Source organism: Pseudovirgaria hyperparasitica, assembly GCF_010093815.1.
Source record: "Pseudovirgaria hyperparasitica strain CBS 121739 unplaced genomic scaffold EJ05scaffold_1, whole genome shotgun sequence".
Classification (NCBI taxonomy): Eukaryota; Fungi; Ascomycota; class Dothideomycetes; order Acrospermales; family Acrospermaceae; genus Pseudovirgaria; species Pseudovirgaria hyperparasitica.
The window spans coordinates 1279299-1300106 of NW_022985549.1; the positions used below are offsets into that span (position 1 = coordinate 1279299).

At 49.6% G+C, this 20808-nt stretch overlaps 9 protein-coding genes across 9 annotated transcripts; 5 read left to right on the forward strand and 4 right to left on the reverse strand.

The window, feature by feature from the left end:
• Positions 1 to 127: 127 nt before the first annotated feature.
• Positions 128 to 2483, reverse strand: EJ05DRAFT_17047 (uncharacterized protein). The gene is made up of 3 exons (XM_033739502.1): positions 2210 to 2483; positions 2024 to 2157; positions 128 to 1979 (listed from the first exon to the last, which is right to left on the reverse strand). The coding sequence occupies exons 1-3, from the start codon at positions 2340 to 2342 to the stop codon at positions 165 to 167; spliced, it is 2082 nt and encodes a 693-aa protein (XP_033605295.1). The 5' UTR covers positions 2343 to 2483; the 3' UTR covers positions 128 to 164.
• Positions 2484 to 2872: 389 nt separating this feature from the next.
• EJ05DRAFT_471804 (importin alpha) lies at positions 2873 to 5336 on the forward strand. Its single transcript, XM_033743040.1, has 2 exons — positions 2873 to 3217; positions 3465 to 5336. The coding sequence occupies exons 1-2, from the start codon at positions 2981 to 2983 to the stop codon at positions 4884 to 4886; spliced, it is 1659 nt and encodes a 552-aa protein (XP_033605296.1). The 5' UTR covers positions 2873 to 2980; the 3' UTR covers positions 4887 to 5336.
• On the forward strand, positions 4692 to 5614 carry EJ05DRAFT_17117 (uncharacterized protein). The gene has a single exon (XM_033739511.1). It carries the CDS (start codon positions 4922 to 4924, stop codon positions 5426 to 5428), a length of 507 nt encoding a protein of 168 aa, XP_033605297.1. The 5' UTR covers positions 4692 to 4921; the 3' UTR covers positions 5429 to 5614.
• Positions 5549 to 8840, forward strand: EJ05DRAFT_471806 (uncharacterized protein). Its single transcript, XM_033743041.1, has 5 exons — positions 5549 to 5911; positions 5964 to 6016; positions 6066 to 6280; positions 6328 to 6969; positions 7020 to 8840. The coding sequence occupies exons 1-5, from the start codon at positions 5801 to 5803 to the stop codon at positions 8342 to 8344; spliced, it is 2346 nt and encodes a 781-aa protein (XP_033605298.1). The 5' UTR covers positions 5549 to 5800; the 3' UTR covers positions 8345 to 8840.
• A 442-nt stretch (positions 8841 to 9282) lies between these two features.
• EJ05DRAFT_17211 (uncharacterized protein) lies at positions 9283 to 11337 on the reverse strand. The gene is made up of 6 exons (XM_033739522.1): positions 11135 to 11337; positions 10939 to 11074; positions 10716 to 10888; positions 10533 to 10637; positions 10061 to 10446; positions 9283 to 9936 (listed from the first exon to the last, which is right to left on the reverse strand). The coding sequence occupies exons 1-6, from the start codon at positions 11219 to 11221 to the stop codon at positions 9516 to 9518; spliced, it is 1308 nt and encodes a 435-aa protein (XP_033605299.1). The 5' UTR covers positions 11222 to 11337; the 3' UTR covers positions 9283 to 9515.
• A 1065-nt stretch (positions 11338 to 12402) lies between these two features.
• EJ05DRAFT_481726 (uncharacterized protein) lies at positions 12403 to 13376 on the reverse strand (the record flags this gene model as incomplete). Its single annotated transcript, XM_033745104.1, has 5 exons — positions 12403 to 12428; positions 12595 to 12850; positions 12915 to 12955; positions 13091 to 13143; positions 13288 to 13376. The coding sequence occupies 5 exons, from the start codon at positions 13374 to 13376 to the stop codon at positions 12403 to 12405; spliced, it is 465 nt and encodes a 154-aa protein (XP_033605300.1).
• A 348-nt stretch (positions 13377 to 13724) lies between these two features.
• Positions 13725 to 16114, reverse strand: EJ05DRAFT_17384 (uncharacterized protein). Its single transcript, XM_033739537.1, has 3 exons — positions 15474 to 16114; positions 14919 to 15366; positions 13725 to 14854 (listed from the first exon to the last, which is right to left on the reverse strand). The coding sequence occupies exons 1-3, from the start codon at positions 15678 to 15680 to the stop codon at positions 13998 to 14000; spliced, it is 1512 nt and encodes a 503-aa protein (XP_033605301.1). The 5' UTR covers positions 15681 to 16114; the 3' UTR covers positions 13725 to 13997.
• A 434-nt stretch (positions 16115 to 16548) lies between these two features.
• On the forward strand, positions 16549 to 17635 carry EJ05DRAFT_495703 (uncharacterized protein; the record flags this gene model as incomplete). Its single annotated transcript, XM_033746279.1, has 3 exons — positions 16549 to 16749; positions 16840 to 17261; positions 17320 to 17635. 3 exons carry the CDS (start codon positions 16549 to 16551, stop codon positions 17633 to 17635), a joined length of 939 nt encoding a protein of 312 aa, XP_033605302.1.
• A 912-nt stretch (positions 17636 to 18547) lies between these two features.
• On the forward strand, positions 18548 to 19603 carry EJ05DRAFT_481729 (uncharacterized protein; the record flags this gene model as incomplete). Its single annotated transcript, XM_033745105.1, has 1 exon — positions 18548 to 19603. One exon carries the CDS (start codon positions 18548 to 18550, stop codon positions 19601 to 19603), a length of 1056 nt encoding a protein of 351 aa, XP_033605303.1.
• Between the last annotated feature and the right edge of the window lie 1205 nt (positions 19604 to 20808).

Below are 20808 nucleotides of genomic sequence, written 5' to 3' on the forward strand. Positions count from 1 at the left end.
TGTGTGGCAGCGTAGCAGCATATACATCGTTACCCAATGCTCAGAAACGGCCTCTCTACCACCACTCACGCGTTATGTGGCGAGCTCTTAGTACCGACGACAGAAGTGCTCGCGCCGTACGAGTATGCAGCCGCAACTCTCGCCACGTAAACACACCGTTTATTTCACTTAATAGTCGTCTCAACTAGCGCCCACTGCCTGGCCCAGCCACTCTCGGGATACGCGTCCGGCGTTGCATATTCCACCACGCACGCCTCAAACGGCTGGTTCTTCGGACGGTAATCCGTCGGTGCGCCCTCCATACCGTCCTCGCGCTTGATCTCCTCCAGATCACCCCATAGGATGAACAGCTTTTCTCTCAGCTCGGCCAAGGCTCTCTTGTCAGCCCGTAGGTCACATGCCGTCACTTTCAGGAGGAATTCGGCTGATTTGGGCGGCACGATGAGTGTGAACTGCGCAGGTTTGTGTTGTGAGTTGCTGGGTTGGGGATTGGTGGGCGGTAGAGCGTCTTCGACGCGGAGCGCGAAAGCCCATTCCCAGTTCCGACGGCCGTGCTGGGAGAGTGTTTGTGTTTGGTATTCAGTGTCTACGTCGTTATCGGAGGTGTCGCAGGCAGTGGGTGGGTTGTATGATGGATCGGAGAGGCAGTGAGAGAAGTCGGCGAGGGTAGACGGGTAGAAATCTATGACTCGAAGCAGGGTGCGGTAGCGCGCGTTTGTGAAAGGGAGGGACTTAGGGGTGGTGGATGGATCCGAGTCGGGAGAAAGCGGTGCGTTGAGATGTGGGCTATTAATGATGTCGGCTGCGGAGGTATACTGTTGGGAAGGGTATGAGGCGACGATGTTCTGATTCGAAAGGAGTTTGAGAGGTGGCGAGGACTCTGGTTCGTTATTCTGAAGGGATTTGGGAAGATAGTTGGTGTCGTCCAAACGACGAGACTCGTTTTCTTCGAGCGCTCGTCGCTCCTCTTCCTCTCTTGCCTGGTGAGCCCTCCTCACCTTTTTCTTCTGCTGTCTCGTCTTGTGCGGGACGGGGTTCACAGTTTGCTGTCGGTTATAGTCGTCCTTGCGTTGGAATAGACGTCTGACAAGTTCATGTTCGTGATTGAGACGGCGGACATTGATTTGGTCTTTACTGATATAGTCTTCGGACATGCGTGCCTCAAGTTTGTTTTCTTGTGATATCTTAGTTTTGACATTTTTGAGAAAGCAGATGTCACCCTCGCGAAAGTTGTGTATAAGAGCATTCGAATGTGGTGGCCAAACATCTACACAGATAGTGTATTGGCCCAAAGGTCCATGCCAGCCTTTTTTAGGGCCAATCCCGTAGTCCTGGAGATCTCGGTCTCCCCCGTGGAGCGCTGTTTCTTCTTCCGGGGACAGGTAGTCGAACAGCATGCTATTAGAGGTGTAATCCGTAGCGTACAGATCCGCACCTTCTCTATGTGTCCGAGGAAATATTTTCACGATTTCCACAGTCAAGTCGGCATACTGATCCAACCTGAGATCCTTCAGTAACCGAAATTTCATGTTAGTCTTCGTGGTCCCCGCACTGATAGAAGTCCGTTCATTATTCCTAACAGTTGAAATACTAGCAGTTGTTGCTGGCATGCCATGAATGGCTGGCCACATCTCCCTGGATGACTGGTGTCCCTGAGACGGGAGGTTTGATGTAGCCCGAGAGAGAGTATTAGATGAGTGTGCATGGGTCTGAGCGGGAGATGGAAATCGATAGTCTGTAACAGAGGTTTCGCTACGTCGTAAGGCCAGATCGAAAACGTACAGTTGTACCTCCGAAAGAGGTGGCAGTTTGACGTGCATGGGTCCGCCAATAGCTGTCTTATATGTCACTCTCGTGACCCCACGGGCGATGTCTGCTCTTCGCTTCGGATCTGGAAGGGATGCTTTCGGAAAGACCACTGCCATAGATACTCCATAGTTGAACATATAAGTCAGACCATATTGCACATTGCTGTTTTTCTGAAAAGTGTTAGCTCACACCTTCGATGAATGAATTAGTATACCTTTATCTGGGTGAGCATGATAACATCTCCTTTACACAACTCGGGCGTCTTATCAGGCTTCAAGAAGCCTCTGACCTTGAGACCGTAGATGTCTTGCGCAGTTGTGTCCCAGACATTGAAGGTGAGGACAAAGTCTATAGTATAGGCTGTCAGTGTCTACCACGGTGCACCAAGAAAGTTGCTTACCACCCGTCCGAGTAGTTCCAACATTTCGATCCGTTATTATGCCGATGATGTTTACAAGAAACTGGTTAGAAGACCGATTAGTGGCCTGATCGATTGTAACAAAGCCAGTTGGTGGGCTCAAATCGTCTGCCATGGCGCCTTAGAAGGCAAGCCCTAAGCACGTGACTAGATCCACTGTACGTTCGATGAGAGGGGTGAAGTCAGCGTGGGAATCTAGCAAGAGCCCGAAAGAGCCCCGAATCGACTACAAGCACGCGATATTTGTACATCAAGGTCTCCAAGTATGGCCAAACATCCTCAGATTCCAGCTGGTATGGCCACAAACGCGCTACGCGTCCACAAAAAGCGCGTCGTCCGAATACAGCAAGGAAACAAGAGCGGTTGAGAGTTATTCCTATGCAAAGGTTGACTAGCCGTCACTCTGAAAGATAAGGAATGGAGTACTGTTTACATTCCGGACTCCTAGTCTTGGGCGAAGGTAAAGGAACAGCTTTCACTTGCGGACAATAATAATCAAACAATCATATGTTCGTGATCGTTATGTGCGTCACCCCGTTTAGTTAGCGCAGATTAGTCAAAGGAGGTCGCCCCGCCGTTAGCGGCACACCCGCTCGACCTTTGGCTCTATTCCTGTCCATCCATATTTCTTCTCTCATACCCTCTACTACACTCTCTCCACCACCATTCGCTTCTTCCCGTTCGTACAGGGTGTATCAAACATACGAAGAATTATACTCCCCAGTAAGACATTCATAACGCAGCTTCAGTACAATGGAGAACCGCTTCATCCCCGAACATCGTCGCATGGGCTTTAAGGCAAAGAACGCCTTTAAGCCTGAAGAGCTGCGTAGACGCCGTGAGGAGCAACAAGTCGAGATCAGAAAGGCAAAGAGAGAAGAAGGCCTCGCAAAACGTCGTGGTATTACTACTCGTGAGGGTGATGCCCCAGGCGCCTCACTAGGGGCTGCTCCCGACAGCGACGAAGAGGGCGGCAACATTGAAAGTCAGGTAAGTGACTCACTTCTACTTCAGCTCTCCTGTGCTGTGGAATACGACAATCAATCTATCGTCAAAATCGTCATGGCCTTGCAAATTTTTGCAGCTCGAGAACGCCTCTGGTACTGTGTTGCTAGGTGAACCACTGGCTCACTTCAGCCTTAAAGTTCAGGAGTTCGTAGTGACACCCAACAACCCCGACCCACACTTGGTCCACATTTCCTACATTGTAGAACATGGCTAACCCTGAGCTATATAGCTTAATGAGGAACTCCCTCAGATGGTGAAGGGCGTTTTCTCTGAACAGATCGATGAACAAATCCAAGCAACAACAAAGTTTCGAAAACTCCTCTCGAAGGAGCGCAACCCCCCAATCGAGCGTGTCATTGAGACCGGTGTAGTCAGCAGATTTGTTGAATTCTTGCGCTCACCCCACACTCTCGTACAATTTGAGGCCGCATGGGCTCTGACCAACATCGCTTCTGGATCAGCTCAACAAACACAGGTGGTTATCGAAGCAGGTGCAGTGCCAATATTCGTAGAGTTGCTCAGCAGCCATGAGCCAGACGTTAGAGAGCAAGCAGTATGGGCACTTGGTAACATTGCCGGTGACAGCCCTACCTGCAGGGACTTTGTCCTCGCGCAAGGTGCTCTGCGACCTTTACTCGCACTGCTCGGAGACAGCCGCAAGTTGAGCATGCTTCGTAATGCGACATGGACCTTGAGCAACTTTTGCCGTGGCAAAACTCCACAGCCCGATTGGCACACCATTCAGCCTGCACTACCTGTGCTGTCAAAGCTGGTGTACTCGCTCGACGACGAGGTGCTCATCGATGCTTGCTGGGCTATTTCATATCTGTCTGATGGAGCCAACGATAAAATCCAGGCTGTTATTGAAGCCGGTATTCCCCGTCGTCTTGTAGAGCTGTTGATGCATGCTTCAACTTCTGTCCAGACCCCCGCTCTGCGCTCCGTCGGCAACATTGTTACCGGAGATGATGTCCAAACACAAGTTATTATCAACTGCGGATCTCTTCCTGCTCTACTTTCGCTTCTGAGTTCTACAAAGGATGGCATTCGTAAGGAGGCTTGCTGGACGATTTCTAATATTACCGCTGGAAATTCTACACAGATTCAAGCTGTCATCGATGCTAATATCATTCCTCCCCTCGTTCATCTTCTCCAGAACGGCGATTTCAAGACTCGCAAGGAAGCATGTTGGGCCATCTCCAACGCCACTTCTGGTGGCCTCCATAAGCCAGAGCAAATCCGCTACCTAGTTTCAAGTGGCTGCATCAAACCACTTTGCGATCTTCTAGCTTGCCCCGATAACAAGATCATCCAAGTTGCACTCGATGGCCTTGAGAATATCCTTAAGGTCGGTGAGATGGATAAGGACTCTGCGGAAGCCACTGCTGAATCAATCAATCGTTATGCTCTATTTATTGAAGAGGTTGGCGGTATGGAGAAGATCCATGACTGCCAGAACAACGCAAACGAAGAAATCTATATGAAGGCTTACAATATCATCGAGAAGTACTTCTCTGATGAGGAGGATGCTGGTGGTGATATGAACGAGCTCGCCCCTCAACAAGGACAAGATGGATCTTTTGGCTTCGGCGCCCAGCAGCAAACTCAGCAGCTGAACTTTGCCAACGGTGGTGAGTCCATGGACATGTGATGCGGCACAAATGAAGGTCGAAGACATCCCTTACAATGGGGATATCATTGGCATATTACGCGTACATGTTGCCGTATACATACCTGTCTCAAGCGAAGTCGGGTCTGTCTTGGTACGTGTCTTTCAGAAGAGCTGAGAAGCCGTACACACCTTACCGCCGCCATGCCCTCTTTCGCCTCATAATCCCCAAATCTCGCAGCTTCACGAACGGACCAAAACGAGAGAAATTCCTTGGACCATTTTTGGTCATGAGCAATTACGAGCATCGAAGATTCACCATCATGTATATCCCCTTGAGCTTTTCACAACTCCATCATCATATCCCTGGACGACTTGGTAGTCTCTACCACACGGTGTTAATTCGTTCGAAGCTCTGTAGCTATGGTCAACATGGAGGGCATGTCGATAGAATAACGACAAATGAAATACCCTATATAAAACGCGTGCCCACTTACCGCGGACTTGGTGTGCTGTATGTTTCATCTGAAGTTCCTCGAAACGTACCTAAATATGTGGCTACCGTATGCACCAAATTGCCTTAGTGTCGTTGACGTGCACGTGGGCTTGAAACCAAGTCGAGTTTGGGATAGCGCCAATCGGTTTCGAGGGCAACGGAACTCATAACATTGCAGAATCGCGATGATGTACAGCTAAACGCGCGTTATAGCTTGAGGTACCACCGCACCGAATCTCCCATTCAACATCACTACCATATCTGTTTTCTCCGCCATCTGCCATTCATTCCGCTGCACGTTCGGGCTCAAGGCTCTAAAAAGGGCTTCTGGTTCTGAGACTGCGACGCCGCACAGTTTTCGTTGCGACTCTTGCGACTTCGACAAGCTTTCCCGCCTTGCATGCAAGATTTTGCATGATCGTCTAAAACACATCTCGTGCGCCGTTGGGGCATATCAACAATGGACACTAGCTATCTTGCTCAACAAGTTACCACCATCATTGGACAGCTCCATGGTCTGTTCGATGATATTGGTGTACCAAGCCACGAAAGAGATTCTCGAGAAGCTGAGGTACTACCCCTAGACTCTGGAGGAAATGAAGAAATGCTAAAGTTCTGTGCAGCTCTTCTCTGCGCTTTCCGAAACTCTACATAACCAACTCAAGATCGTCACAAAGTGGGTACGCTTCGAGCTGATGGGCAAGGCCGCACTAATCACTCTGCAGTGAGAAGCATGAGCTCACCGAAGAAGCACACCGTCTGGTGTCGACTATACAACAAATGGAAGACTCACTCGAGGACGTAAAACCAAATCACGCTTATCCAGTTGACACCGCAAGCACACAAGTCACATATCCGCTCATGCGATGCATACAAGGTCTAAAGGAGAAATACAACGTTGTTCATAAGCTACACAAGGAGCGCCTTGAGCAAGTCAAGAGTATGCAACTACTAATCTGACATTGGACGAGCTAACATGCTCAATAGAACTTGTTGAAGCGCTCGAATCGTATTCTGCACATCTTGAACCGTCATTCATCAAGATAAAGCTACCACCTACCTCGCCCAACGCCGTGGTTCCACCAACTTTCGATCTCTCCCCTGCCTACGTACAATCTGTCGATGTTGAGTTCACGAGAGTGTATGAAGAATACACACGACGCGTCGACGTAGTCCGAAGCACATGCGATGAGATGATCAAGCTGTGGGCTGAGCTGGGAACGCCACAGGCGCAGACTGACACTACAATCGTCAAATACGCACGCGACGCGCCTGAACAGTTAGGTCTGCACAAGGACGACCTCGAACGATTGAAAGCGAAGAAAGACAAGCTTGTGGACGAGAAACGAGCTCGTGAGCGCCGGCTCAAAGACCTCAAAACACAGATTGAGGTATTATGGGAGAAGCTCCAGTACGATGAGTCGAAAAGAAAACAGTTCCTGTCCAGTAACCGCGGCTGTGGCTTAAGAACTATCAACGAATTCGAGAGTGAACTTGCACAACTAATCGAGCTGAAACGACAAAACCTTCATCTATTCGTTGAGGATGCTCGTTACAAGCTTCAGGAGCTATGGGACGGCCTGTACTTTTCCGAGGAAGAAATGATGGACTTTACTCCCGCATTCTCTGGTTAGTATCTTCCAAACAATACTTTTGCAAAGACTAATAGTCTACTCTAGATGTTTATAGTGACGCACTACTATCTGCCCATGAAAATGAGATCGCACGTCTGGAAGCCCTGCGGGAACAGCGTGCTCCGACTTTAGAGCTCATAGACAGGCACCGAACCCTAGTTCAGGAACGAGATGATTTGCAAGCTTCAAGTCAAGATGCGTCTCGTCTCATGGCTAAGGGTAGCAAAGGAGAGAAGCGCGACCCTGGCAAACTGCTCCGTGAAGAAAAAATGCGCAAACGAATCTCGAGAGAACTGCCAAAGCTTGAGGCAGAGCTCAAGAAGGTCCTGGAAAGATGGGAAGATGAGTATGGCCGCCCATTTTTGGTTCATGGTGAGCGATACCTGGATTCTATTGCTGCGAAGTCAACATCGTCGAAGCCAGCACCAGCTCGAGCGAAGACTCCGTCAGCTCCACCACCGCAGGCGAAGTCCGCAAAGTCTGCACCACCTAGTCGGGCTGGTACCATGCGTGGACCGCCACCAACCAGATCTAAAACGCCCGTGAACATTAGCATGTTAGGTGCAAGTGTCACGAGGAATAATTTCTCCAGCTCTGTGTCCGCAGCAGCTCAGGCCAGAAGTACGAATAAGAGTCCTTCCCGTCTACCAACTAGCACAACTCGTCAACCACTGAAGGGGATGCCATATGGTGGAAATTCTCCAGAGCGTCCGCAACCATCAAGAGCGGACTCACAAACGATACGAAAGATGGCCCCGCCGCGGGCTCCGCCGCCAAAAATGAAAGACCTCTTCGTTCCACCTCCTGCACCTTCACCTACACCACACGATTTCGAGGACCCGCGAAGTGGTAGCATTGTACGTCACATCGCGCCTGAGGACCCATACGGCGGCAGCAATGCCTACCATCACCACCAACCCTCAATGATCCGCCACGACTCCCATGATAACCCACGCCACCAATACCAGCCCCATCACCAAGACGACCAGTATTCCAACTACTCCTCTCATGCACCCTCATACACGTACTCGCAGTCAACAGTCTCTAGTACACGCCAGATTTCGTCATCTTCGAACAATACAGCTGCTACTACAGCGTCAGGAAGTGAAAATTGGGAAACATATGATGACAACTCGGAGCCAGAGGTCGATGCTAGTGACGCCTACTATGCGAAGATGCGCCAGGCTGCGAGTCGTGGAAAGAGATTCACGCCCGATGGGGGCTATCCTGCACCAGCAGGTGGCCAGGCGAAGCGAGTCAAAGGAATACGAAGTGTCGAAGACCGCGGCGAGACATATGCTGAGCACGGAGGTCAAATGGTACGTGTTGAAGGGAGTGAAGCAGGTTGGGAAGATGAAGAGGCATATTGAGCGTGCTTAGTGCGTTGTGCCTTTGCGCGGACATCTTATGCTGACCTAGGCATTTGTCTTGGCATGTGCACCGGGTGCATTTGACGACGGACGACTTATTATGATCACGACTACGGGTGCTATGCGCCACGATCCTTTCTGGGTCGTTGTCTTTGAGGTTTGAAGGTTCTTGTATACTACTAGAGTTTTATCTGCGCGCGCAGCTGGATGTGGCTTCTACTTCTGATTCTCTTTCGGTTTTAACATGCATTTCTTGTTGTTCCTTTCACGTCTTCGATTTAGAAATCGAATTGGGTGATAGCGGCGTAACGTGTTTTCGGGTGTTTCGATGCGGATGGTGCATTTGACCTTGTCTGCGTGAGGTGGTACCAGAGTCGCATAATATTAGCTAGTAACAACAACGTCTGTTCCTGGAGAGCCGGACGGGACCAGCATGTATGTGTTGTGGATTTCAATAAACCTCGTAGCAATCGTGAATTCACAAATGATGTACGGTAGTAGCCATGTCAATCAAGTATTTGTAAAAGCACGAACTAGAATGCATGCCATACGCCGCATCCTCCCCTGTATGCCTTCTTCTGGAAGAGCCTCCGTTGGAGTAGAAATACTATTCATCGACCCGACCCGACCGTCCGGTGCCTGGAAAGATTTGATTTTCAAATCTAAATTCCCGGTTGCGGTGACGGGTATCGGCTGGTACTACTAGATTAGGTAGTAGGGCTGAGACCCGAGGACCCTTACTGATGATATTTCCTCAGCTGATGTGGTCTGTAGGGCTGCGTAGTTGAGGGGTGTACTGAAATTCCTTTGGGACCAGGGGTGCATTAGGGCGTTTTGCAATTGCCAGCCTTGCGCAAGGCCGGGGTATCCTAGTCGAGACGGTCGGTAGAGCAAGGTGTGAATGAAGAGGGGTTATTAGTATTTGTGGTTCCCTAATACATATCGTAGAATTCCTCGGCGGCGTAACATTGGAATGAGTGCCTTCCTTCCCTGAGTAAACTCCATATCCGGCGCCGCGGGTCATCCCGCTTTTTTCCCAAGCTCAGCGCTCAGATTTAGCACTGGATTAAAGTCGTAATGCAAAATAGCCTCCCTTTTCGTATGTCTTCATATGGTAGCATGTACAGGCGCACAGAGCAAAGCTGCGCCGCATCCTCGTCTCAACTGATCGTCATACCGTCCTGTCATCAAAGGCCTTGCTCCTGGAACCCTGCTCCTCGACATCGACGAGCTCAATCTCACTCTCCGCATCGCGTGTCACTATATTTGTCACCGTCTTCAAGATTCCCTTATCGCAGCTGCTGTTCTCACGCGAGCTGACCCTCTGCGAGTAGTCGCGTCGGTGGTAGTTATTCGGAAAGCGCTTTTTGCCACCGCTGGCGCCGTAGCTGCTGTTTGCGGGGCGACTTTCCACGAGACCGGGAGCGACGCGTTTGAGCCAGGCGCGGAAGGAGGGTAGGCACGAGCATATTATACAGACGTAGGTTTCGAGGACGGACCAGTAGACTGTGGCGGTGTTATCGTAGGTCGGGTTTGTGGATGTGGAGTAGCTGACGAGAGCTTGGAGGCGCAAGACGGAGACAATTGTGATACTGCATTATATGGTTTAGTGAGCGTTGTCTGGGCAAAGGGCAAATATATGAGAAAGAAGGATGTTGGAAATGTGATAGCGGATGGAAAGAGTGAAAGTTGTGCAGATGAGAGGTGAAGACGTACAAGAACGCAACTCCAAAGAGCAGCATTATACTAATCTTCTTCTTCCTGCCAACCCTCAAACCCCATAATTCGGGCATCGGTAATGCAATGACACAGAGATCCATCGCAATTGTCGTTGCGGCATGACTCCAGGCAACGGCGTTGATATTCGTGCATGAACCCACTTCCCCATCCTGTCGCCACTTCGTCCACGTGAACGAAATAGGCCTGCAGTTGAAAATAACTGCGAGGGCAAACGAGAGCCCGTGTAGGGTATTAACGACTATGAGGATGATAGTGAGGCGCCGGAGAGTGGTGCGTGGGAAGATGCGTAGGTAGAAGAAGAGGAAGGACATGCGTGTGAAGCAGAGCGTCGTGACGTAAGAGAATTCGCCAACCCAGATTGCCTGTGGGAGCAGATTAGTTGTATACCGAGCAAGGGACTGAGGGCGTAATACGGCTTGTGCAGAGGGTGGGCGAGCGAGACACATACCTTGATGACCATTGTGATAGAGTGTGGCGAGAGTGTCCATATGTCTTTGCCCAGACCATAGATGTAGTAGAAGGCTACCATGACAACGAGTGGTACGGCTGCGAGCTACATCCGAGTGTCCATTGTTAGCTCACCGAAATCGTTACACGTCCTAAACCTTTGAAAGAGAGAGAGAGAACGTACAAATCCCAAAAGCACACACAGCATCTCGACCGCGTTCGTCTGATCAGTCACCAACGCTCTCACGCCTATGAACAGTACAGCAAAGCTGCCGCATACAGCAGTCATGATGACAGGTATCTTGCGAACATCGCGAACAGGCTCGTTGCACATTGTCGCGGAGGCATTTCTCGACGCTAAGAATCGTCAGATATACCGTCTGCGCTGGGCTGAAGAGATAACATACCTAGAGCATCAACAACGCTACATGTTTGCAGTACACAGGCGCCAGCTGTTGCTTGTAAGGTAGCATCTGCGCAGATACATGGTACGTCGTTGGGAGCGCAGGTAGACGACTGAAGAGCTCCAATCAAGCATTTTGTCTGTGTAACACAAGATCAGTCACCCGATTCGTTCGAAGGATGCCCGGCGGTAATACTTACACCGCACTCTGGGGGTGGTGCTTGTGCTGCCACAAAAATACATTGAGTGAGCAGCGCTACCACGCCTAGCAGGCCAGCGACCTTCATAACGACACCGGAGCTTGAACGAACGGCTAGTCAAAATGACGCCCTGCTAACAGAGCAGCGTGAGGGTATAATTATATCTTCTCTGGCAATGTGCCAGGGGAGGTTGCATGTTGCATGTCTAGGCCGTCGTAAGCAAGTTCGGTTGAGTCAGGTCCAGGGCCGAAAAGATAGAATGCATCTGTTAGACTAGCCATGGTCTGCAGACTAGAATCGTTCAGTTCACATTAGCGCGATTAAAGTTTGGTCCGTGGCGATATATGGGGCCTTTTGGGGAAGACGAAAGGACAGCTTCGAAGCGGCACGGCACAGCACAGCACAGCAGAAGAGACTACTGTATTAGGCGGCCTTGCAGTCGCGAGCAAACGGTCCGATTGGCAGTGCACATTCGAAGAAGTCTCCTATATCTAGTCCTGCGTGGCAGCCACATATCGCCTCTGAATCTTAATCCATGGTTGGGCGGTCATATCGTAACTGTGTAGTGAAAGGATCCCCGCATACCAGAGACATGGAGGCTGAATCAGCAGTTGCGGAGTCCCCCCGGCCACCGTCCGTTCTACCGCAGGTACCGTAGACACATACCTGGAAGATGGATGAGCAAGCTAGTCCCAACTTAGTGCAGTGCGGAGGAGGATCAACTATTTGATTCGTCAAGGGGCTATCAGCTCTTGTACTGTGTATGTCTGAGGTCAAAGCTGGCGACACATCGGACTGGGGATCCTGCACGAGCCAGGCTCATGCTGAGCTACACTAGATCTAGCGTTCCGTCTTTGACAATCAGCGAATCAGAGAGACGCGTGCTTTAGACGAACCGTCCGTTCGGCACGGGCGGCTCCGTGCTCGAGCTTCTAGGGCTATACTTAGGGCCAAACCTTGATAGAGTATTTCAATCTAGATTACTAAGGAGTAGAGAGTAAATATCTACTAGAGAAACTGTCTCTTATAAGTATAATATAAATATAAATCTAAGTATAATAGTAGTTTTAAATTTTAATAAGAAAAATTAAATATTCTTATTAGTAATAATATAACTTAATTTTAGCTCTAGATAATATAGATTTAAGAGATTCGAAATTCTATTCTAGAATTTTTTTTAATAACTCTTTACTACTAGTACTTCTTACTCTAGTAAAGTAATATATAAATTAGTATATATACTCTTATATAAACTAGATATAGATACTCTAAGTCTTATTATTTAAGTATAATACTAGAAACTTATTAGTAGAAGTCTTACTTAGACTTATTATTATTTTATTTTTAAGATATTAATCTACTAAAGCTATACTAGTACTAATACTAAGCTACTATGTTAAGTCTTATCTTCTGTTTTCTAATCGCTTACATAATAGCAACTAGTCCTCCAAGGGACATACACGGTACCGCTCTGTTTGTTTGACTATGTGGAGGTACATAATAGATAACCGCCTTGCTGTTATCTATAGTAGTATCCAGCAATGGTGGATCGCTAACATCGGACAGTGGACACCCGGTGGATACAGCTGACGAGCTCGCAGCCGCCCACCTCACGGAGCCTCGCCTCTGACAGTGAGCGAACGCTCCCGCTCCCGCTGATCTAGAGGCAGTCGCCACGAACAGCCGGGCGCCGTGCACCGGGCTCCGCGCCTCCACCTGCATACTTCACACTACAATTGGCAATGAATAGACAATGGACACTGCTCGATGCACAACCCACTATCGGCAGACCTAGCCATGACCCTCGGATCGGGGCGCGTGCTATAACATGTTAGTGTGTACTGTATACATGTGGATTTGCCCCACCGATATCGAGCCAGTGAGAGCGCTCACGAGCTCGCTTCCATCAGGGGGTGGTGTACCCAAAAGTCGCCGTCGTTTCAGCTCAGCACATACAGTAGTCACAAGCGTTAGGCGACTTTAAGCACGTCAAATCCCTCTCCCAAGATCTGTATAGAATCAATCCAATAGTCGTGAAGACCTAGAGAGTTTCAATGCTATCTCTCGTCTTCTTTTGTTGTTCTCATGTAATCAGTAACATCGTATGTGTGGTACATCATGTCTCGAGGGAGTTCCTCACTTCTGTTACGTACCGTCTTGGTTCGGTCCATGGGTACAACTCACGCAATGTTTCATCTTTACTTACTTCCACAGACAAGTTACAACGATATCCCCAGGTCATTGATACTCAGGCAACAACCTGGGGCCAAAGTACTCTTGGACGGCTTCAATACCTTATATACATTAGTTACTTCTAACAAAGCACGGATCAGACAGTCAACATCCTACTAGGGGCTGGGCACTCTCAGCTCGGCTTCGGATTATTGCACCGATTGCGACAAAAGTATCTAATATACCTTGAGGAACCCAGTGCTCAGCATGGATTAAAGTTTCGATTCTTGTACCTTTTAACGCACACTTTCTCTGTCTGTTGTACCGCTTCGAAGGGGGGGTCACTGCACTACTGCGTTAGTTGAACCTTCCACCGCAGCCAGGACAATAACTGGTTAGAGCTGACGATCCAGAACCCTATTCGTCTTTTAGATTGGCCGGAGATGAACGGTCTTTTTTCGTTATCTACAGCAACCAATTCGGAATGCGGAGTGGCGGGTCTAAGATGTATTTTTGTATACTGCTGCCCAAATTGTTTGCAGTGTTGGTATTAAGATGCGCCAGGCCCCCAGCCTCAGCCCCATGCGTGAAAGTCAATTTGTGGCTACTACAAGTGTTTGGGTATCTGTCAAATTACAGTTCGAGAGATAATAAGAGTCTTGGAGTATGACAGCAGATAATCCCAACGACGTCAGCGAACCACTACAGATCGAACAATCGTGGTATCAATGCCATGCAGCTCAACGGGGAACCGACAATCTTCGCCAAAGATGCAATTTTTCCCTCCACAGGCGCCGCTCTTCGCAGGTGCAGGACATCGATGGCCGTAAATACATTTCAAATCTTCACACGCGCTGCCGTAACTACATGGCGCCATACGAGCCACGAGTCGCAGCGTCCCAAGCTCACTTTGGGTTGGCTTGTAGTCATGATAGTGAGTACAGTCCTTTCCATAGCGACATTCCTGTCGGAGGAAGTGTACGTTGCACATCTTAATCTCCTTTACTCTGTCCACCTCTTTCTTGTCATACGTACGGGAGATTGGATCAACTCTCTGCCCGGCTCTGTTGCGAGGGATGGTGCCGGGCGCGAGAGCTATAGCCTTCGGAGGAGGTGTTGAAGTGCGATCAGGTAAGATCGCAGCTTGTTTCGCCGCAGATGCCCATGTGAATACGGGCGTTGTAACCGTGCTGCTTGGCGTCGCGACCGAAGAAGAGAACGATGCTGCTCTGGAGTCACTCCTTTCGTCCATCAGGCCTGGAGAAGTGCTTATGCCGGAAGCGAATGACCCGTTGCCATTTCCAAAAAGTTGCAGTTTATGCTTGCCAGTTGCAAACCCTGCGTCACGAAATACTCCCGCAAACTTCTCTGTGGCGAAAGGTAGGGATCTAAATTCACTTGCCAAAGGAGGGCCTTCAATCAATGTGACTTTTGAATCGAGTCCTGTGTTCGCAAGGTGGTCAAAAATATGAATAAAGCTTGAGTCGTGCGCACATCCGAGTAAGATCTGTTGGCACATATGATCACTAGCATAACTCTTGAATGCTTCTATGATTAACCTTAGTATACTGCAACGACGCCAGTTGAGAGGACCATTCGACGCATGACGTACCTGAGATCTTCTTGAGCACCCGAGTTCGATCGGAGCCAATGTCAATCACCTCAAAATCTTCGACAGAGTTCCCAACGGCATACAGAAAATCACGAACGTCTGCGATGCTATTGACAATACCAGCAGCCAAACAAGTCTCAGCAAGATCTTGGGTGTCGACGTAAATCCTGACTACATATTTCATCTCGTTGACGGTTGGAATAGCATCCCGCAGATTGTGTGGAAGTCGATCTCGTAAGTGCTGCACAAATCTAGAGACGCCATCGCAGAGGGCTTCTGCCGCTGGCTTCCCTCCCTGACCACCAGCCTGAACAAAACCATCTTGGAACGGTAGCCCGTTGCCGTCTATGAGTGTAACAACTTTGCTTTCGCGGCGTGCGTATTCAGTCAAAGTGGCACTTCTCGTCTTAATATCTTCAATCTCGTTAAGACAGTTTCTTATAAATGCCTTGTAACCGTCAGACTCTGTTTTGGAGACTTTGAGGGCTACGATGGTGTCCTAGAAAGGATTAGTGGAGCGCATGGCGGAGGCAACCTAGCTAGAGCAGGACCCACACTGAGTAACTGAGATCTCTCCGTCTCGTAGATATGCACTCTCTGGGCTCTTTCACTTTCATACTGTTCCAGTCGTGCCAGTCGCTCATAGAGGCTCTCGGGCGACGTGGCGCTTGGGCTTCTGACGGGATTGTGGGCTTCGGATGGGCTGGAAGAGCTGCCATTATTCCATGCGCTGCGCGCAGGCGAGTTCGCTAAGGAAGGCATGATGTCTTCCCTCAGCGAAGGAAGCGTGTATGCAGTAGCGACGGGAACAACGACACTTGGATGATTTATGAGAGCGCAGAGTTGTAGCAGGTAGAAGAAAGGGTCGAAGGACGACGGTGGGACGAAAAGTGCGTGGAGAATTCAGTGAAATAAAAAAAAGTAAGTCGGGACAGAGTTACGCCTGCGACGGTGACGAGAAAAGGAATTCAGAAGCCAGAAAACGTCTGCGGGCGGCTAAATATGGGTAACGCTCTTCACGAGAGTCGGTGGCAGAACAGCCTCAGTAATGCAGCACGACTTCTTACAGGTGGTTTGGCGAGGAAGGATGGCTTGTCTATCTAAACATGAGGCCGCACGAAGATGTGTTGGACTACGAAATTACAGACGATAGGTGCGCGCACACAAACACGTCTGGGCCCGGTGAAACGAGGCGAACCAAGGAAGCGCTGGTCCAACACTGCATGATACAGTAAATCTTGACTGTCAGTACGCGCCCAGTAACCGCGCGAGACTCTGACGGCTAATTACGCAAGGGATAGAATTGAGGCGGATGTGGAATGGATGAATGGATAGATGGGACGGGATTTGGGGGAATATGTCTATAATTCCATGGAGTTGTCGGGTACTCGCTCAATAGCGACAGTGACAGCGACGATAGGTAGACGGTCGCTTTGGCTGAATTCCACGTCAACAACATTCACCAAGTTGATGATCAACTCCCAGTTCACGTCAGAGTCTACGAGTCCTTCAAGAAAATATTGTTGTGTGTATATATATATACCTTACAACCTAAGGTAATTAAATAGTTCATGTTGCTACACCGAGGGCGGCTTAGTGCCCTGTGGGGGACACTCCGGCTGTCTTCGAGATGCCACGACGCCTGAAAGCCATCTACATAATTTCATCCTTCACTTCATTTGCAGACCTAGGCTTGCACCCAGATCCAGCGTGGAAAGTCTCGTCTTCGCATCTGCTCGGCCAATCCATCGTTATGGTTGCCTTTACTTTCACTTCTTTGGCACTTCTCGCCTTGCAGACTCTCAGCGTCCTCGCTGCTGATGAAGTAACTGTAAGTACTGCACCACCGCTACCGTCGCGCAGCCTCTCACGATTGGGTATCGTCTCATCTGCAGGTTCCACTGCTAATACTGTTCGATAGGCAGACACTCTGGCCGAAGGTGTCGAGGGCAGCATCAAGCTCGCCACCGTCGCGAGGTTTCCACAGTCTGAAATATTTGGTGTGAAGCTCGTGAATGGACATCCGACTCAATGCGTGATTGACGTCCAGAACAATGAACTCGAACCTGTTACCGTTCTCCTCGTCGGTGGTTCTCTGAATACGATCAATGGTCCTGATCAGATTGTCCGCAATCTCACCATGCAGCGCCCCGGTGTTCAGATTCCAGCTGGGGAGAAACAGAGCATCACATACAGCTTCGCCACAGAGCTTCATCCTCAAGACCTTCGCCTTCACCTTACAAGCGTCGTCCAAGACTCAAAGGATGGGATCCACATTGTTCAGGTTTACAACGAGACTGTCTCCGTGGTTGAGGCGCCCACCAGCATCTTTGATCCTCAAATGTACGTTGCCGGCCAAGTGCATCATATATAAGCCGCGCACTAATATCGCTCCCTACAGCATCTTCCTCTACATCGTCCTCGCTGCAGCCTTCAGTGGTACGTGCTACTTCATTTACAGTACCTGGTTCGCGACTTTATTCCCCCAAAAGCGCCGTGGTGGCAAAGGCGGAGAGCGCGCCAAATATTCGTCCAACGGCTCAAAGAAGGTCGACCCAACCGACCAGGCTTCAGTCGTTGGTGCGGATGGACCTGCTGTTACCAGTGGCTCCAAGGTATACGATGAAAGCTGGATCCCTGCCTCCCACTTGCAGCGCCCTGAAGCTCGCCGCATCGGCAGTGGCAGAAGCACACCCAAGACGAAGCGCGCCGCCTAAGTCAAGTCTTTACAAACTAAAGGGTGTTTGGATAGCAACAAAAGTTTTGGTGATGTACCCTGAGTCGAATTTGAAATGCGACCAGGTTCGCGGATTGGCATGCGAGCAAGTCCAACGTTCCTCGCTCACCGCTAACCCGAAACAAATGTATTAAAGCCTAGGTGTACCAGTAGCTATTAAGTAGGCACATGATCTGCGCGTATGTCATTGGAAGAGATCGCTCACACTTGGCCCCGGAGCCGTATAGCTAGCCATTGTACATGTACAGATCATTCGGTCATAGTAATTCTCCGAGCAATGGCGTTTTACCAATGCGTTTGACCAATGTGCTCGAGATATCCTGGGCCAACACACGATATGACATCTCTGTCCACATATGAAGCAGGCCGGTCCAGTTAGGATTCTTGGAATACTAGCATTATTGTGTGTGCAATTGGTTGTATTTTCAGCACGAGGATCACCGTACACGAGTCACATTCCCATGATTAGGGTTTCTACAAATGGCTGGCACGGCACGGTAAGGCAGAAGACCTCGTATTAAAGCTATCCCTTTCGACGCCCTGTCGAACGTGCAAAGTACACTGGGCAAAAATTATAGCTTTTGGCCCCGCGCTGCTGGTCTCTCAGACCCCACCTTCATACTGATTCGCCGATGATAGATCGAGCATCGTAAATCGTAAATGCGCCCAACTCCTAGAGTCTTTTTGACATCTGCCTCGCGTCCACGAGACCTTGTCATCGTTCTGTCCATTGTCACCTCTCTTTCTATTTCATTTCTGTCGCTCCGTCTCTCGAAGCTCGGAACCTACGGTGCCATCGCCTATTATGCGTCGACTTCTCCCACACCCACAAACATACATCGTGACTTTGCTCAACGGCACTTGATCGGGCTTACACTTGACACGCGACACCATGGACAACCTTAGACGTCACCACTCCGTCGGCGAATCCTTACGTCCCAGTTTCTCTCACCGTCATGCGGTCGAAGACACTGAGTGGTACTCCACGCCCTCAGTCCACAACACGCCTCCATATGCACAAGTAGACAGTACTCGTCCATCGGATGCTACCACGATAGACGAAGCTCCCGACCATCCACCCACGTACACCGCGTCAGACAATCTCCTCCCATCTTATGCGCCTGCCGACCCCTCGATCCCTCTCCAAACCTACACCCTCGTCCAAGTCTCACGCAGCCTACAAATCCTCCTCCCAACCACTCCGTCAACCTCCCAACCAGCGTACCGCCTCATAACACGCTCATCACCCAAGCTCTTCAGCAAAAGAGCAGATATCACACTCGTGCGTAGCACTGCAGCTACATACAGCACGAAGATCGTACCAGAATGTGACGTTGAAGTCGCACATGCAAACTACAACGACGCTCCCATTCTCCCCTGGATGCCACGCGGCACAATCACGACGAGATATGCTCCTACTGACATAGGACTTGGCGATGCAGAGCGTGTGAGCAGGACGTATACACTGCCTATGCAGAGCCGAAACTTCAAGGACTGGACGATTGCATTCGCTCTCCCGTCCTCCCACAACTCCGACGACGGTAATCCAGGACAGCATGCAGGACCCGCAATGTACGTATGGCGCCTCACACCCCTGCCTAGCCCCACATTCACACTGATGCACCTGAACGCGGATGTGAATGCACCCATAGCGACATTTACTCACACCGTCCTCGGCACCCGCGCTACCTCTGGCGCCGAAGTTGGTCACTTGCATATCCACATCGTTCACGTCTTGCCCGCGGGTCCGGATGTCGAGATGGTAATGGCGAGTCTGGCGCTTGTCATGGGCCATTTCAGACGCATTGGCAGGCAGCATTATGGTGTTGCCAGGGGGTTTGATCATTTTGGTGCCGATACGCGGGAAGTTAGAGGTGTGGGTCCTCGTACGGGACAGAGTACAGCTGTTCCGACGAGAAGCCTGAGCGTGGCCGATGGGCGTGTATGAGATACGAAGGCTGGTTGATGGGATGGAATAGTGATCAGGGGATGTGGAGACGAATATGGTTTCGAGGGGTTATTCTTGTAGTATTCTGATCGTGATTGACCGCCGCAGAGATGGATTTCTGGACAGATAGTGAATGAAACTGCCAAATCTCAACATGAGTTCATTTCCGATCTCGTCATAAGTCGCGATATGCCTTCGCCTCGCCCATTTGTAGCTGCCGTCTAAACTTTCCCACAACCAGAGGTCAAGTCAATACTTTCAGGAGCCCCCGCTAGACCTGAAAGTACCGTATCTGTGGAAAGAAAATAATTGTCACACCATACTTACACTTATCGTTTCTTGTGCAATAGACTCTTTCTAGGGTCCGGATGAGTCTAATCTAGTATAAATATATCAGCTTAACCAGGGCCATATGTTGCATCTACCCTAATACGCTGCTCATCTCTGGCGCCTCTCTAGATTACGACAAGAAAGGACGGAAGAAGTCCTTTTACTACTGATTGATACTTATGTAAGCTATAAGAAGCGCTACCCACTCTGATAGTAGATTGTTCTATAGCATAACCTGGTATCAGCTAGTAACTTGATTGCAAAGCGATGATTACCTTCTATGTTACCTGTCAACGCTTCCATATTAGGAGGACTGCTCATGAGCGGAATGTGATACGTGTGTACCGAGCCTGAATGTAACGTACACGCTTTCTGATATCTTGCCTTCTGGGGCTATACATTGACTCTGGACGCGGCTGCCACTACACTGGAGCTAGCGCCTATGTTATATTGAAAAATAGGCTTCGAGTACGCTCATATGGTTTAAACTTCTACAGTTACACGGCCGAGTAAGCCTCTATAAAAGGGCCGTATATACATAGGATAGGAGTACCTCCATCGATACACTGTTAGTTCTGGAAAAAATACTACAATTTGACTGAGAGCGGGACAACATAGTTCAGTGAAGCCTAGATGTACTACAAATCGTGTAAACACTTTCTTGCGCATTCGGACCTTTGCATCCATGTTTGGGCCATTTAAAAACTCAATGCACATGTTTGGCGGTCTCGACCCGACTTTCTCATCTCATTCAATGTCGTATTCTTGTAGCAGCTTTGCAAAGATCAGCTTTGCTAGTCGTACAGCGTACCACCTTCCGGGACACGCATGTCGGCCGTATCCGGAATTTAAAAATGTCATGTTTACTGTAGATG

Coding starts and splice junctions, on each gene's coding strand:
- EJ05DRAFT_17047 (XM_033739502.1), bottom strand. CDS start 2,342: ATGGCAGACGATTTGAGCCCACCAACTGGCTTTGTTACAATCGATCAG. Junction 2,158..2,209: donor TGGAACTACTCGGACGGGTG/GTAAGCAACTTT, acceptor CCTATACTATAG/ACTTTGTCCTCACCTTCAAT. Junction 1,980..2,023: donor TCATGCTCACCCAGATAAAG/GTATACTAATTC, acceptor AACACTTTTCAG/AAAAACAGCAATGTGCAATA.
- EJ05DRAFT_471804 (XM_033743040.1), top strand. CDS start 2,981: ATGGAGAACCGCTTCATCCCCGAACATCGTCGCATGGGCTTTAAGGCA. Junction 3,218..3,464: donor GCGGCAACATTGAAAGTCAG/GTAAGTGACTCA, acceptor TGAGCTATATAG/CTTAATGAGGAACTCCCTCA.
- EJ05DRAFT_17117 (XM_033739511.1), top strand. CDS start 4,922: ATGGGGATATCATTGGCATATTACGCGTACATGTTGCCGTATACATAC.
- EJ05DRAFT_471806 (XM_033743041.1), top strand. CDS start 5,801: ATGGACACTAGCTATCTTGCTCAACAAGTTACCACCATCATTGGACAG. Junction 6,017..6,065: donor CAACTCAAGATCGTCACAAA/GTGGGTACGCTT, acceptor ATCACTCTGCAG/TGAGAAGCATGAGCTCACCG. Junction 6,970..7,019: donor CTTTACTCCCGCATTCTCTG/GTTAGTATCTTC, acceptor AGTCTACTCTAG/ATGTTTATAGTGACGCACTA.
- EJ05DRAFT_17211 (XM_033739522.1), bottom strand. CDS start 11,221: ATGAAGGTCGCTGGCCTGCTAGGCGTGGTAGCGCTGCTCACTCAATGT. Junction 10,889..10,938: donor TAGCGTTGTTGATGCTCTAG/GTATGTTATCTC, acceptor GACGATTCTTAG/CGTCGAGAAATGCCTCCGCG. Junction 10,447..10,532: donor CTATCACAATGGTCATCAAG/GTATGTGTCTCG, acceptor CTGCTCCCACAG/GCAATCTGGGTTGGCGAATT.
- EJ05DRAFT_17384 (XM_033739537.1), bottom strand. CDS start 15,680: ATGCCTTCCTTAGCGAACTCGCCTGCGCGCAGCGCATGGAATAATGGC. Junction 15,367..15,473: donor AGAGATCTCAGTTACTCAGT/GTGGGTCCTGCT, acceptor GACGGTTACAAG/GCATTTATAAGAAACTGTCT. Junction 14,855..14,918: donor GGTGCTCAAGAAGATCTCAG/GTACGTCATGCG, acceptor GGTTAATCATAG/AAGCATTCAAGAGTTATGCT.